General features: G+C 44.5%; 2 protein-coding genes across 2 annotated transcripts in view; one reads left to right on the forward strand and one right to left on the reverse strand.

The window, feature by feature from the left end:
- Positions 1-15,578, forward strand: part of immp2l (inner mitochondrial membrane peptidase subunit 2) — a 222,847-nt gene that overhangs the window by 157,093 nt on the left and 50,176 nt on the right. The window lies entirely within an intron of this gene.
- LOC146513416 (uncharacterized) lies at positions 1,609-7,663 on the reverse strand. Its single transcript, XM_085167516.1, has 3 exons — positions 7,600-7,663; positions 6,095-7,170; positions 1,609-6,046 (listed from the first exon to the last, which is right to left on the reverse strand). The coding sequence occupies exons 1-3, from the start codon at positions 7,661-7,663 to the stop codon at positions 5,129-5,131; spliced, it is 2,058 nt and encodes a 685-aa protein (XP_085023642.1). The 3' UTR covers positions 1,609-5,128.

Here is a 15,578-nt window from a genome sequence, read left to right on the forward strand (position 1 = left end):
GCACTGGGAGCCGGTGACGTAGAGGCGTCAGGGCTAAACGCTGACATAATCGTATCGAAGTTACTTTGTATGAAAACAAAAGTTAAGTTAAACTCAAACTCAAAGCTCCCTGAGGTGAAATCGTGTACTTCAGCTCAGCAGGAGAAGGCACTGGTGCAAACTGTTTATGTTGTAAGAAATGAATGAAAACTAATCTGAAAATTCAAATCATGACTTTAATAATCCTGAATGTTAATGACAGATGAAGCAGGAAAATGTTCCCGTGCAGTCATCAGGGTGGAGCTGCATCCGTCTGTGTGCAGCAGCTCGCTCGGCTGAGCCGACAACGTTGGAACGAGTGGATGTGCCGATCATTCATTCAGTGTGTAATCAGGCTGTATTGGACACTTATATTTGTACCTTCTGCCTTACGAGGCTCACTTCAAACTGCAATCATTCCTCGCTCGTCTCCGTTTCGCTCATTAAAGCGCTCGCGGGCGTCCATCGCCCAGACAGCGAGCTGCTGTGCTGTATCTAACCTTACAGGATTATGTAAATGCCTCTTCACAGACGTGGAAACAACAGCGTCGTGTATAGTATTTAGGTAACGACAGAACCAAGCTCTCTGCTAATGAAGCGAGCGTGGTAGGAATGTTAAACGGACGGTTTAATAGTGGATGTTTTCTCTTTCGGTTGGAGAGCGCGCTCTCGGGAGACGCCGCCGTACGCTGATTTAATTTCTCCTGTTTACCTCGGCAGTGCTCACACACTCATTTCCCTCTTATTACTTAACTCTAAAAGCCTGCAGGGACTTCTTTCATTTCCCCTCCTGCACAAACACAGTTACATCAAATGGAGATCAGAGCGGTGCCGCTTGTCATCATGTGACAGTTTAAACAGTTTTAGTTTTTATTGAAAGAGGAAGTGATGGAGATTCACTGTCCACCGCCAGGTGTGGCGACGGCTGCTTGATGTCAGCTCTGTATGCAGCGACGTGTTTAAGGCGTCACTAATTTCACATCTGTTAAAGTGTGAAGGCCTGCTCACTTACACACTTGCACCAATCACTGTTTAAAGTAATCCTTCTTGATCTGTGGGTTTATTGTTTCAGCCCCGCCCCCTTTGAAGCCAACTTGATTGGTTGTCTCAGTAACCATCTGAAGCCTCCAGAGACATTTTTAGTTTTCAGATTTAAAGTATGGACAAAGACTAAAACAGGATATTGTTTGTTTGCTTCACTTTGATTTGTTCACAGTAGAATTTCACAGTTTTATTCTTTCAAATCTATTTTTTCTCCACAGCTGGTGTTTGTGAAAGTTTCGTTTTGGCGCAAGGTGATAATCTTAGAGACGCCCAATCACAGAGTGATTGAACCTGAGTGTTTATAACAGTCTGAAGCTTCATCATCACCACTGGATCACTGCATATACACAGTACATATAGAGTATAAATGCTGTACGAAGTATTTGACCCCTTCCTACTTTCTTCTTTTTTGCATAGTTGTCACACTTATCATATCAGACAAAAATGCCCAGAGCAAATTAAAAATAAGTTTTTCAGTGTTTTCAGAGCCCTGACTTTCTCACACAGGGCAGGTTTGCATAGTTTTGGTATATTAATAAATGAAAACATCACTAAAATCTGTATTTTGATGCTGATTTTATTTGTAATTTCCAGGTAAATTTAGGGAAATGAATCGAACTTTTAGTGACTCACAGTCTCAATAAAACCATCTGTCTCGTGAGCTATAGAGGTGGGAATCACCATACATCCCACGATACGATATTATCACAATACTTAACGCACGATACGATATTATTGCAATTTTTAAAAATATTTTGCGATATTCAGATTCTGTACATAAAGGTAAACTTTATCAATATTCATTTTATCTAATATCAAAGTCTCACACTCAGTCTTTCTCTCATTTCAGTTTGATTGTTGACAAACTGAACGGTTTGTATTACAGTCTAGTCCAACTTAACTGAATCAACCATCTGGTACAATTATAGCTATTCTGAACTATGCAGTTTATGAAAACTATGCAGCCCCTTCAGCAACTGAAGAATTTGAAAGTAAATTAAAACAAAATATAATTTTACATTAAATAAAAAAGTTTTAAACTTAATTAAAATAAAACATGTCTTAAATTGAAATAAGTAAACTGTCATGTTTATTGCTGCCATAAAAAAAGTTAAACACATTTGGACAGTGAAGGAATGTCAGGATTCTTGCTCAGAAAAAGGAGCTGATCAACATTCCACAAAAACCTTTTTTGTAACAAAATATCAATTTCTGCTGTCCCTGTATCGATACATTATTAGCAAACAAAATATCACGATGCTACAAAGTATCGATTTTTCCCCCACCCCTAATGAGCTAAGACTGCTACTAAATTAACAATATTTCCTCTGCATTTCTGTTTTATTTTAGTTTTCCAAATTCCCCAAATCATTTGTTAACCACAGTAACCTTGGTCTGAAATAACTGGGAGGTGGATTTATACTGGAAAGAGAAACCATGTCCGGGGACACGATTGTTATTTAGGTCAGTTTCATAGTAGTTTGATATTGTTGTCACTAATCATACGTGCCATATAAACTCAGAGGTTCACCTTTGTGAGATACTTGTTTTAAATATTCGACGTCTTTGGTAAATAAAGGAAATTCTTCCTTTGAATTCTGGAATAAAGAATCTTTTTGTGGACGAGTGTGAATGCTGTATTCATAAATCCAGTCACCTGTAGCTCTACACAGTTAATGGCACGACGAATGTTTCTCGTCCCGGGTTGAATCTTTCATTAAAGAGGAGTTTTCTGCTGCGACGATGTTTAGCTGACGTGTAGGATCACTGCCCGCTGCACAGAAATGTCACGACCTCAGAAATGAGAGATTGTACTCTCCGCATTATTTTTCTTTGCCGGGAATCAAAGCGATTGCTGCTGAGCGCACGGCGCGATCCAGCTGCAGGACCTATCCCGGCTCCCTCTTTGCCAGGGCAGCACTTAGGGAGAAAGACCCTCCCACTGTTGATAAAAGTATTTAGTAATGCATTATACGACCTGCATACAGACGTGGGAGCTGCTCTGTTTAACCCGGTGGGACTGCAGGCCTGGCCACTTTTTTTAAGTGCTGAGTATTGACATTTGGCGAATGGATTAAAGCAGCGCGAATGTGAAATATTTATGCATTTCTTATACAGCGGGGGGAGAAGCCAGGGGCCACAGCTCTTAGGGCTCCTCCGTCCTAATGTGGCAGTCGTTTCATAAAGTGGTCCCAGTTCCCCATGTTTTATTCAGGACTCGCTGATACACGGCTATACGCAGCTATACGCAGCTCGCTGCTAACCTCTGAGCTGCTGTTCCTGGAAATGTCTTAATTACATCTTTGGAGATAGATGTGAAAGCAAAAAACAAACTGACAGCCCGCTGATTACACTGAATTTGTTTCTGCTGTTGGAACCTGATCGTAGTGGTGATGGTGACAAAATGCTCACCCAGAGGTTGATGTGCAACTTCCTGGCAAGACGAACGCACAAGGTTGCCTGCTGAGAGGCAACCTGTCTCCAAACAATCTGCCACCGGTTGCTGACAGTTTAGCTTAAATGTTGCAATCAGTCAGAAGATAGCAGCTTACCACCTGTTCCTGAACCTGGACCCAGTCGCTGAAGCATTAAAGCCATAATGTCTACTTTAAAGGGGTTCAATGCACACGGTTGTGTTGCAGCCCCCAGCCACTCTTTTTCCTCTGTGTAGCATAAACCAACCAACAAACAGCAGAAAATCAAACGTCTGAAAAAGTATTTAAGGTGGTGGATGAACCGCATCAAAGCCCAGTACAAGACAAATAATACATTTTTGGAAATGTAACTCGTGCAAAGCTACTCTAGGAAAGTCCAAAAATAAGAAGAACAAAGCAACAGGTGGCGATATGATTCTAACCGTGTAGAAATTGGCCAATCAGAAGCCTAGGAGCCTGGGAGGGAAAGAGTAAACAAAGATGGCGCGTAGAATCAGTCTTTCTAAGTGGAGCGACAGTAACTTTTACGTGTGGACCACATGCACAGACAAGGCTGCGCTTTTGGACTTAGCGTGAAACAGACAGAAAAGGAGCTCTTCATCATCTAATGATAGCTAACAGGTTATGCTGTTGTTGCCATGCAGATATTTTGGGATATTAGATTTCTGCTGCAACAGTAAATTCTTACTGCTCATGATCTGCAGACACTTCCTCGCAGTGAAACAGACACGTGAACGATGCATGCAGCTGCAGCTGCGTCACAGCATCGGTTATCACAAACGCCTGATTGCAGTTGTTGCTGCCAACAGCGGCACATCCAGTTTTTAGGTTTAGGGAGCCGTTACTTTTGCACGGTCACGATGGCCACCTCGCTGATGAGAATGTGAAGCGTGGACATCTGAACATAAATATGACAAATGTGAACAGAGTGGAGCGAGCAGTGAGAATAAATAGGACAAATAAACAAGCGCTGACTCGTTCTTCGAATAAAAGTTGCTGTGAAAGTGTCCAAAACACGAGGTGGACAATCAGATAAATGAGTCTGTGTTTGCAGAATAAACTGTTTGCATTCAAGTTTCTAATTAACACTTTTATTCATGGCACCGATGCACCCGGCCTTTCTTTTCTATAGATTGCACATAAATAACTCTCCTCCCTGCAGACAGATAATCACCGTCAGATTCTCTCTCATCTTTATTAGCTGCTGTGTTTTCAGTCAGCTGCTTTGTCTCCACTCTGCAGGCGTCTGTCCTTCAGACCCTGGGCTAACACAAATGCCTTTAAGCAAAATACTGAACGCCCACCGGCTCTGTGTTTGCTGACCTCTGACCTCCCCGTGGGAGGGAGAAAACTACTGCAGTGTAAGAAAACCCCGTGAAATAAGCTCATCTGCTTTTTCCTTTCAAGGACATCTCATGCAGCAGACCTCGGTGTAAGCAGACGGCAACAGATTTATGATTTCTGCTGATTTATCACAGTTAATCGTCGTATTATCACAAACAGATTTCATGTTATACCCACTTCATAAATTGATAGCAGACTGCGTCTCATTGCCACTTTAACGGCATCTCCATGTGGCTCAGTGCGGGTGGTCCCAGACCCGGTCGTCGTTGAGTCAGCCATTTTTCAAATCAGACAAAGTAACAAGTGCTGATGTCACCTGGACCCACAACACCATCACCCCGGTAACGAAGGCCCAGCAGCTGCTGCACTTCCTCCGTCTCCTGAGGAAGAGTAACCTGGACCTGCTGCACTTCCTCTGTCTCCTGAGGAAGAGTAACCTGGACCTGCTGCACTTCCTCTGTCTCCTGAGGAAGAGTAACCTGGACATGCTGCACTTCCTCCATCTCCTGAGGAAGAGTAACCTGGACCTGCTGCACTTCCTCCATCTCCTGAGGAAGAGTAACCTGGACCTGCTGCACTTCCTCTGTCTCCTGAGGAAGAGTAACCTGGAACTGGACCTGCTGCACTTCCTCTGTCTCCTGAGGAAGAGTAACCTGGACCTGCTGCACTTCCTCCGTCTCCTGAGGAAGAGTAACCTGGACCTGCTGCACTTCCTCTGTCTCCTGAGGAAGAGTAACCTGGACCTGCTGCACTTCCTCTGTCTCCTGAGGAAGAGTAACCTGGACCTGCTGCACTTCCTCCGTCTCCTGAGGAAGAGTAACCTGGACCTGCTGCACTTCCTCCGTCTCCTGAGGAAGAGTAACCTGGACCTGCTGCACTTCTTCCGTCTCCTGAGGAAGAGTAACCTGGACCTGCTGCACTTCCTCCGTCTCCTGAGGAAGAGTAACCTGGACCTGGACCTGCTGCACTTCCTCTGTCTCCTGAGGAAGAGTAACCTGGACCTGCTGCACTTCCTCCATCTCCTGAGGAAGAGTAACCTGGACCTGCTGCACTTCCTCCGTCTCCTGAGGAAGAGTAACCTGGACCTGCTGCACTTCCTCCGTCTCCTGAGGAAGAGTAACCTGGACCTGCTGCACTTCTTCCGTCTCCTGAGGAAGAGTAACCTGGACCTGCTGCACTTCCTCCGTCTCCTGAGGAAGAGTAACCTGGACCTGGACCTGCTGCACTTCCTCTGTCTCCTGAGGAAGAGTAACCTGGACCTGCTGCACTTCCTCCGTCTCCTGAGGAAGAGTAACCTGGACCTGCTGCACTTCCTCCGTCTCCTGAGGAAGAGTAACCTGGACCTGCTGCACTTCTTCCGTCTCCTGAGGAAGAGTAACCTGGACCTGCTGCACTTCTTCCGTCTCCTGAGGAAGAGTAACCTGGACCTGCTGCACTTCCTCCGTCTCCTGAGGAAGAGTAACCTGGACCTGGACCTGCTGCACTTCCTCTGTCTCCTGAGGAAGAGTAACCTGGACCTGCTGCACTTCCTCCGTCTCCTGAGGAAGAGTAACCTGGACCTGCTGCACTTCCTCTGTCTCCTGAGGAAGAGTAACCTGGACCTGCTGCACTTCCTCTGTCTCCTGAGGAAGAGTAACCTGGACCTGCTGCACTTCCTCCGTCTCCTGAGGAAGAGTAACCTGGACCTGCTGCACTTCCTCCGTCTCCTGAGGAAGAGTAACCTGGACCTGCTGCACTTCCTCCGTCTCCTGAGGAAGAGTAACCTGGACCTGCTGCACTTCCTCTGTCTCCTGAGGAAGAGTAACCTGGACCTGCTGCACTTCCTCCGTCTCCTGAGGAAGAGTAACCTGGACCTGCTGCACTTCTTCCGTCTCCTGAGGAAGAGTAACCTGGACCTGCTGCACTTCTTCCGTCTCCTGAGGAAGAGTAACCTGGACCTGCTGCACTTCCTCCGTCTCCTGAGGAAGAGTAACCTGGACCTGCTGCACTTCCTCCGTCTCCTGAGGAAGAGTAACCTGGACCTGGACCTGCTGCACTTCCTCTGTCTCCTGAGGAAGAGTAACCTGGACCTGCTGCACTTCCTCCGTCTCCTGAGGAAGAGTAACCTGGACCTGCTGCACTTCCTCCGTCTCCTGAGGAAGAGTAACCTGGACCTGCTGCACTTCTTCCGTCTCCTGAGGAAGAGTAACCTGGACCTGCTGCACTTCTTCCGTCTCCTGAGGAAGAGTAACCTGGACCTGCTGCACTTCCTCCGTCTCCTGAGGAAGAGTAACCTGGACCTGGACCTGCTGCACTTCCTCTGTCTCCTGAGGAAGAGTAACATCTACAGCTCCTCAGTGGAGAGCGTGCTCTCCTCCTGCCTGGTGTTTGTAGTCAGAGGCCACGACTGAGAGCAGGAAGGCTGCACAGAGGGTCATTAACACCACCCAAAACACTGACTATGCTATGTTAGCTCGACGTTTAAGACTAAAGGACGACTCACAAACACACTCAGGGAACTCTGTGGGGTTCAAGCCCCTCCTTTCACTGCCTGACACCAAAGCCAACGAGCCGGGGATGAACCTGCTGCATTTAGAGGCAAAAAACTAAAGACGACAAGTTCGTAAAGTTTCCTGAGAAACTTCAAGATGTACAGAGTGCAGCGAGAATTTCAGGGAGGGAAACATCAATTTTGAGGATCTTTCAGGACTTCTGCTTAGTCCATAGTCAGTTGTGGTAGATTTGATCACAGCAGCAGAAACGTTGTTGAAATGCTAACCAAGGAGAACCTCCAGGACTGCTTCCAGCCGAGGTCTCTGGAACATTCTGCCAATGCACGCCATGACCACGACTATGCTGTTGGCATTTTCCTCCTTTAGACGATTTGTACCCGAAAACAAAACCAGGGGTTTCAAATCCTCAGAGCTAAAGAGGACCAAAGTTCATCCATGTCTCCACCGTCACAGCACTCACCTCGCCTGAGAGCCACCCCATTGTCATCCCAGGCAGGTGATTGGCTAATCGTCCTTTCCTCACCCTACTCTTTTTGCACTGTGAATCACTCAAAGGACTCGACTTTCAATAAATTTGAGCGGCGAGCTGTCCAGAGACACGTGACGAACGATTACAGCAGGAAAAGCTGTTTCTCGTGACACCCGAGTTCACCTTTGAAGACGGATTTTGTTTCTGGGAAATAAAACGCTCCGTGCTTCGTGTAGTAAAAGCGATGTTTTTTTGCATTTCCGTGCTTTCTGCCGAGCGGCTCCTGTTCTAATAAACCTTAAGATCGTTAGTAATTGAACATCGATTTAAAAAGCTGCTGATCCTGCTGCGTAATTACGTCTCTATGTGATGGTGAGGCCGGCTGCAATCTGGACGTATATCAAAGCAGCACACACTGCATACACGGGCGCACACAGACTCAGGGCGGTGTGTTGGATCTTCCATCTGTGCTGTTTGTTCAGGGATAGCTCTGTTTTTCTTGATCTTCCCTCTGCAAAGAAATCTCTGTTTGGCCTCCTCTGGTTCAGCAATTTTAGACATTAAATGGTGTTGACAGGAAGTGGCCGGTCATATTCGGGCCCATCTGTTAAGTGATGGATTAACTGGTTTAGCTGGGAGGTGTGGAGCTGTTCTATGTGGTTAGGATTCATTAGACCGACGTTGTGATGGCATAATGCTGTTTTTTAAGGCATTGTATATTTTTATTGTCCTGTTCCTTGAGACATTTTAAGCGCTGTTAATCAGCCAGATGGAGCTGTTGATGAACGGTAGCAGCACTGCTCTTGGCTTGCTTGTCTCCAGTACTACCTTATACACTCTGATAGGGTTTACTGGTATTATCAACATGTTTTTAACCTAAAACTATCATCTTTTCTCAGATCTAACAAACAGCAAGCAAAAAAAAAAAACCTTTAAGTGCCAGAAAATGCGGTACCTCTAATGTCCACTAGAGGCTCCAACAGTGACAGTCCCCATAAACTCTGATGTCCAGCAGAAATAATCCTGTTTACAGCCACAGAGAGGCAAATGCTGCCATTAAGGCCTGAAAGCGTGTGAGAGCCATTTTTTATATTTTATATACAAAGATAATAATAATGTCCTCATCAAAAGTCCTGAAGAGGAAGGTATTGTCAGCCAGCGATACAGGACAGTCCGGTGCATATTTATGAATTTCCAGCATCTAGGACAAAAAAGTTACTGGAAGGACATCATGACATCAGCCCTGTTTTGTGATCTGTGCTTTGAAGAAAGAAAGAAAGAAGGAAACTCCATCCAGCACCGAGTGACCAATGGTGGAGCCAATAAAGGTGCTCTACTAGTGCAATAAAAATAAAAACTTTAGCAAGAGAAGCTCTGAAATCCTTAAAACAACTGCATAAAAAGCTCAAGTGTGTACTTCTGCACACATTTAGTCTACGTTCACTCTGCAGGTCTTGATGCTCAATTCAGATTTTTTGATCAAATCCGATTTTTTTGTCTGCTCGTTCACACTAAAAATAAAATGTGACAGCAAACGCGCTCTAGTGTGAACGCTCAAAGCGGCCGCATGCGCAAAAGAAGACGTCACACACAACGCGCTCTGTTTAGACCCAGAGCAACAGTATTGTTTGACTGATGGTCTTAATATAAAGACTTCGGACTTCACGTTTCCCAATTTTTGCTTTAAGTTATTTTGTTATTTACATAATAATGTAAATAACCTAATAATGATCCTTATTGCTGTTTTAGAGGAGCGCTGCTTCAAAGGATAGTTGCAGATTTCTGTCAGAATCTGCAGATTATACAGTACAAATAAAATGTTCACGTTTCTCCAACGTTGTTCCCAACAGTTTCACCGGATGAACAGGAAGCGTTCGCGATGTCTTCAGACAGATAATTGGCGTCTGTCTTGTGTCAGTGACGTAAAAGACTGATTTAATGCGACTTGACCATCAAAAAACAGCTTTCTAAAACATTGGATATGTATCGGATTCAGTACCACATACGAAAGTGACCCAGATTGGATTTGAAAATATCGGATTTGTGCCGTTCACACTGTCACACCATGATCGGATAGATGGGTCGCATAGGGTCACAAAAATCGGATTTGATGCTTTCGCCTGCAGTGTGAACGTAGCCTTAGTCTCTTGAGCTTCGTGGGTCTCTTAAAACAAAGTCTGAACACCTTCTGCTGCCTTAATGCACGGGACAGTCATTCAAACCATTATTAGGGTAAAGTGACACATACAGCGACGTCGCTGAGTGACGATGTATTTTAGAAACCTTCATCTTTTGTTCTTTACCTGACATGAGTCAGCGCTGCGGTAATCCTGTGCAATTCACATTGATTATATCAAATTAAGGACCTAACAGTGACAAAGGAACGACCTCAAAAAGCAGCAGACTGTCTGAGTTCTGGACTTTGGGGATCATTTAGAGCCTTTCTGTTAATTATTGTCATGTTTATGAGTTTATTTGGTTTATCCTCACAGCGGCTGCTTCCTGTGGTTTGTCTCTACTTTAACTTCTCGCTCTGACTGATTGGGTTAATTGTCTCCCCGTGTGTTTTGTTTTAAAGCTGAGTTTGGAGTCCAAACGCCACCTGCCGCACAGCAATGTGATTCCCAAAGTTTCGTTTCTTACGTGGGAACAAGAGCGACTCGATTAGAGAAACAAAACTAAATGTCACCACGTGATCCATTTTAATTATGCTTTTCGTCATTTCCATAAACAGAAATGGTAACATTTGTTGCCCAGTTAAAAAATACGGTGAAATAAATCCACACTGAAAATTCCTTCAGTTGAATCCTTGGACTGTTTTTACAGACATGTTAGTGCAGTGTCCTTCAGCTCCGGCTGCAGTGCTATTAATACTCCCACACTTGTTTTTCTCTTCTAAAGATTTATAAAAGTCCTCAAATCTGTACAGAAATGATGGAACATTGCTTCTTCTCTGGGTTGTCTTGTTTTCCCAGAAGATTGAAACTCCCCCGTGCCTGTTCTTGTGCACGTGTATGTTCAAATACAGGAAATTCTTAGCTGCATAAAACCTTTTTGTCGTAGGAGATGTGCAGTAGCACTCTTATTCTCTCTCCTCAAACCTTGATCGGTCCTGTAAGAGGATTCTGTAAAAGACTGAAAACTGAATTAAACTGAATGAAACTTCGTCGTTTGGCAGCTTCGCTCCGATCGACCCGGCTCATTATCAGCAGCTCGGGTTAGCAGCAGACAGCGAGACAGTGTGCACCAGTTTCCTGTGTTTCCTCTTTTTACTTTAATTGATTTCTCTGGGTGTTATTGGCACGAGACGGGGAAGACGATGTCGCCAAAACATCCAGATAAGATCCGAATTCCCGCATTAAATCCCCCGTTCCCTCCCTTCTTTCTCTCCTCCCTCCGTTTGCCATTGATTTACGATTAAACCCATCCCAAGCGAGGCTCGTCCGCCCATTTATCCGCTCCCCCTCCTACTGCACACGCTCCTTGTTAGCATCACCAACATTAGAATTCTCACTTAGCCTCCACTCCCACGAGTCGCACTTCTCTCTTTAATCAGCAGCCAGTCTTGCTGTTAATTACCCTCGCAGTCACATGCATGTGGAGCACGTAAACACGGGCGGGTTAACAGCCTGACCTCTGTTTGTCAGCTGACGACGGTACACGTGTAAAGCTAACCATCTCCTGTGTGTTCAGTGCGGAGGAGGCGGCAGCAGATGTGTTTGTATATTGACTCTGACAGGTCGCTAGATACAAAGCTGATGGTGCTGCATTTCAGACTGTTTCATGTGTGGCTCGATGCTGGCAGATGGCGGGCAGGGCCGCGGGCTGAAGATTGAGCAAATACTAAAGCAGAATGTTGGCGAGCGGCGAGAAACTGTTGATTCTCCTGTTCTAATCGCCCTGCCGTGAACTTTAACCCCTGCCACGCTGACCGAGGCTTGTACACGCTCCTGGGTTTGTTGCACGCTCTGACTTTGGGGTACATTTGCTGGGACGTCCAGTCCCGGGAATACTGGTGACTGTCTCCACGTGGGAATAATCTTTCCCGCTGGAATTGTTTGGATTCATATCATTTTTTCAGTATTTTAGGAATAAAATCAGCCAATAAATCAGGCGGTGAATGATAGATGAGCAAACCTCTCAGTCCAAACCTCCAGAACACAACCAGGAATAAAACTGGAAGCTATGGTTTTCTCCATTTGAACGAACGATGGATAAAGATGGATAAAGCCGGGTTCGAAATTCCTTTTGATTTGGAGTCAAAGGTTTTTACAGAAGGGCTTCTGGGTATTTTGATCGTTTCATGAAATCCATGAAGTCCGTTTCCTCCATGCATCCTCCATCCATTCCTCAGGCTCGGAGCGATGTAGGAACAAACGTTTAAACCTCCAGAATGCCGACAGGAGGAAATCACGTGGACCTTATGGTTCACCTCCCCACGTGGGAAAAATTAGTTTCGTTATGGTGACACGTTCCCGTCAAACATTTCACACGCTGATTCTTTTTATTATTTAATAAATCAGAAAATATTCTCAAGAAGACGTCGGACAATTTTCCTGTGTTTCAGGAATGAAACGCTCCGCAGATCTGTGTGATTTATGATTCCCTCGAGCCCGGAATAAAAGTGAAAAGTTTGGTGGGTGTCAGCGGTGCTGAAGTGGAGATTTGTGGCCTCTAACGTTATGGTTGTAAATTACAGACGTTTTTATTGCAAAACACATGTTAGTGGTGAAAATCCATCCACGAACATCACCATGAAACTTCCCCAGCTGATGCATAAAGACTGGTGTGTCTACATGTGCAGAAATACTCATTCTGTAACAGTACGTGTGCTAATCTGGGTCATTAGTGAGCTATGAAGTTGCTTAATAATAATGAAGCCAGGAAATGATGTGTGCATGCTTTAACGTGTCTACGTGAGATTGGTTGCAAAGAGTAAAAGCTGTGCTTTTAGTGAGCTGGTTTCAGCAGAAAGGCACAACTTTTATTCCATTCCCAGTTTGCATCGCACTCTTTGGCTTCACATCTACTTGGCAAGTAATTTGTGTTCAGACAAGTCGGTGTCTGCAATGCAAAGTACTGGTAACCACGGCAATCTGCTAGAAACCAAAACCAGCACAACGAGGTTTTCTATGCAGCAACTGGTTTATCCAGCAACCAGTCGCCAACCAGTCAGGAAATAGACATTTTTACTTAGCAACAGGAGGTTAGAGTTCTTCATATTGGTTCAAAAATAAAATAAAATTTTGTCACGAGTCTTTGACAACGATGGGCCTGAGGAGAATAGCCTGGAATATCAATTCAATTAAATTTTATTTATATAGCGCCAAATCACAACAAAAGTCGCCTCAAGGCGCTTCATAGATACAGAGAAAAACCCAACAGTCATATGACCCCCTATGAGCAGCACTTTGGCGACAGTGGGAAGGAAAAACTCCCTTTTAACAGGAAGAAACCTCCAGCAGAACCAGGCTCAGGGAGGGGCGGGGCCATCTGCTGTGATTGGTTGGGGTGACCAGTTTGTATTCAGCGCAGTGAAGACAAAACGACTCTAAAGTAATTTTTTGGCATCTCGTCGTCGACGGGAGGCGATTACGTCCGTCGGAAGCATCTCCACCTCGTTGTGTTTTGTCTCGGTGTGAACACGTACGAGGAAACTCCGCTTTATTGTCCGATCTCAGCACCAGTGTCTCCGTTTCTGTTCAGCTCAGCGCTTCATTTTTGAAACAACCTCCAAACAACGAGCCCGATTTCCAGCACGGGGAGAAGAATCAAGCAAACATGATTAGCGCTGATTTGTGTTGGGCGAGTTTTATTCCGCAGCAATATCCTGATGTATTAACCGATGCAGACGTGTTGATTTTCCTGGCGGCGCTGCGTACTGCACAAGTGGTTTAGTATAGATAGTATAAGAGGCCCAAATCCATTTATGAACATGGCCACGATGAGAGAGGGCCAAGAATACATCGTGATTCATGTGACAAATGAGTTTCTATCACCATTTGTTACAGACTGCATTTGTTTTTCGAGAAAAGTCCCCCTCAAGCATCGATCTGAGAAATGGAGTTTCCAAAAAATGATGAATCTCATACAAAGTTTTAGGCCGAGCTGCAGCAAACGCTGCTCTCCTTCTACACCTGAGAAAGATGCTAATATCTGCCAGACACATTGAAATGCAAAGAAATGCATAGAAGAAAACAAGCAGCAGCTTAACTTTCAACTTTTTCTTCCAGCTGAATTTAATTCTGCCAAAAGCAAAAGAAGCAGCTGAGTGTAGCCGTGGCCCACTCAGACCTTTAATCACAGCTCTGATTAACACACCAAACTAAGATGAAGTGTTTTCTTCTCTGTGATTTATGTTGATTTTCTCGTTAACAGCTTTCCTTCTGACACCAGCAGGAAGCTTTCATTTCAGTTCTGGGGCTTTATTTTATTTTTTATTATTTTTTATTTTATTATTTTATTTTATTAGTTGTGATAATATAATATAATATAATATAATATATAATATTATTATATATAATATATTTATTTTATTAGTTGTGACTTTTTTTGAGCCTACATATGTTTTTATAAATATTAATTATATTATGAAACAGCAGAAAATATTCGATTTATCGACATATCGACACATGTAGTAACATGAGGGAGCACTAGTGGGCAGCAGACTCCACTTTGAGAATCACCAGAGAACCGGGATGTCGCCCACGGGTTTTAGACGTCTCACTCTCACCGTTTTAGCCGCGGCCATGTTGGCGTTTTAGAGCTCGCGGTGACCATATTTGGTATCATTTGGCTTGGCTACACAGGCACAGATACCTGCTGAGTGCTAGAATCTCAAAACTGGAGCTCCGCCTCCCTGTATGGTCTGTTGCTACAGTAATCTCATAGCAGCCACATTATTGGTCACATGATGTCATTAAAAGGCTCCAACAGCACAAACGCGGTCGAGGCGTCCAGTTCAGGGGCTAGCCGAGGTGAACCCTAGCAGCTAGCAGCTGTACACCTGTCAGCCAAAGAAGCCACGCCCCCCAGCGAGCTTGGACCAAATGTAGCCCCGTTATCTGGACGTCCGTGCGGGACTTTCTCTTTATTTATTGATTTGAATAAAACACTAATAACAGAACGGTGATGTTCTCTTGCAGTAATGTGATTGGTTGCTGTCACAGCTTTAGCCCCTGGTGGCCGTTAGAAGAACTGCAGTTTTTGGCACCTTTTAAATTTTGCTTCTTTTTGTTCTTTTTTCTCAATGAACACAGTCCTGCCAAACAACAGCACATTTCCAGCAAGCCAATCGGCAAAGTGGTGCAAATGTAGATAACGAGTGTTCGTATGCACGCTGTGTAACCGCTCAACTGGAGTTGCACGGGTCGTTCAACCTGCAGGAAACTGAGTTGCTGTGTGACGGTTTCATGCTGTTCATTCCCACACGTGAAGTCTTAAATACGCATTTTAAGTACGTGCACGCCGTCCACTAGATGGAGCTCGATTTAAGCTGCAGCTCTGGATAAGTGAAAGCTTGGTGTCAGATGATGTTGCATCATTATTGTGACACGGTTTACTGGAAGGTTTTTTATTGTTTCTGTGAGATGATGAGTTCAGCACTTCGTAATTATCCTTTTGTTACTGGTTAGACTTAAGCGTATCTAAAGTAATAATTATGATTCCTAATGAGTCTGTGATTAATTTGCATGTTTGATGGACAAACTGAATGTTAATGCCTAAAATCCAGATTAACTGTCGGTGCTTTCAGAGAGGATGGGACTTTATCCCATC

This window comes from Neolamprologus multifasciatus, chromosome 7 (assembly GCF_963576455.1).
Source record: "Neolamprologus multifasciatus chromosome 7, fNeoMul1.2, whole genome shotgun sequence".
Lineage (NCBI taxonomy): Eukaryota > Metazoa > Chordata > Actinopteri > Cichliformes > Cichlidae > Neolamprologus > Neolamprologus multifasciatus.

Excerpts from the sequence above, each read along its gene's own strand:
- LOC146513416 (XM_085167516.1), bottom strand. The coding sequence starts at position 7,663 with ATGGCGTGCATTGGCAGAATGTTCCAGAGACCTCGGCTGGAAGCAGTC. Across the intron at positions 7,171-7,599 it reads AGTCCTGGAGGTTCTCCTTG|CTGTAGATGTTACTCTTCCT; the intron begins GTTAGCATTTCA and ends TCCACTGAGGAG. Across the intron at positions 6,047-6,094 it reads AGGAAGTGCAGCAGGTCCAG|GTTACTCTTCCTCAGGAGAC; the intron begins GTTACTCTTCCT and ends GTCCAGGTCCAG.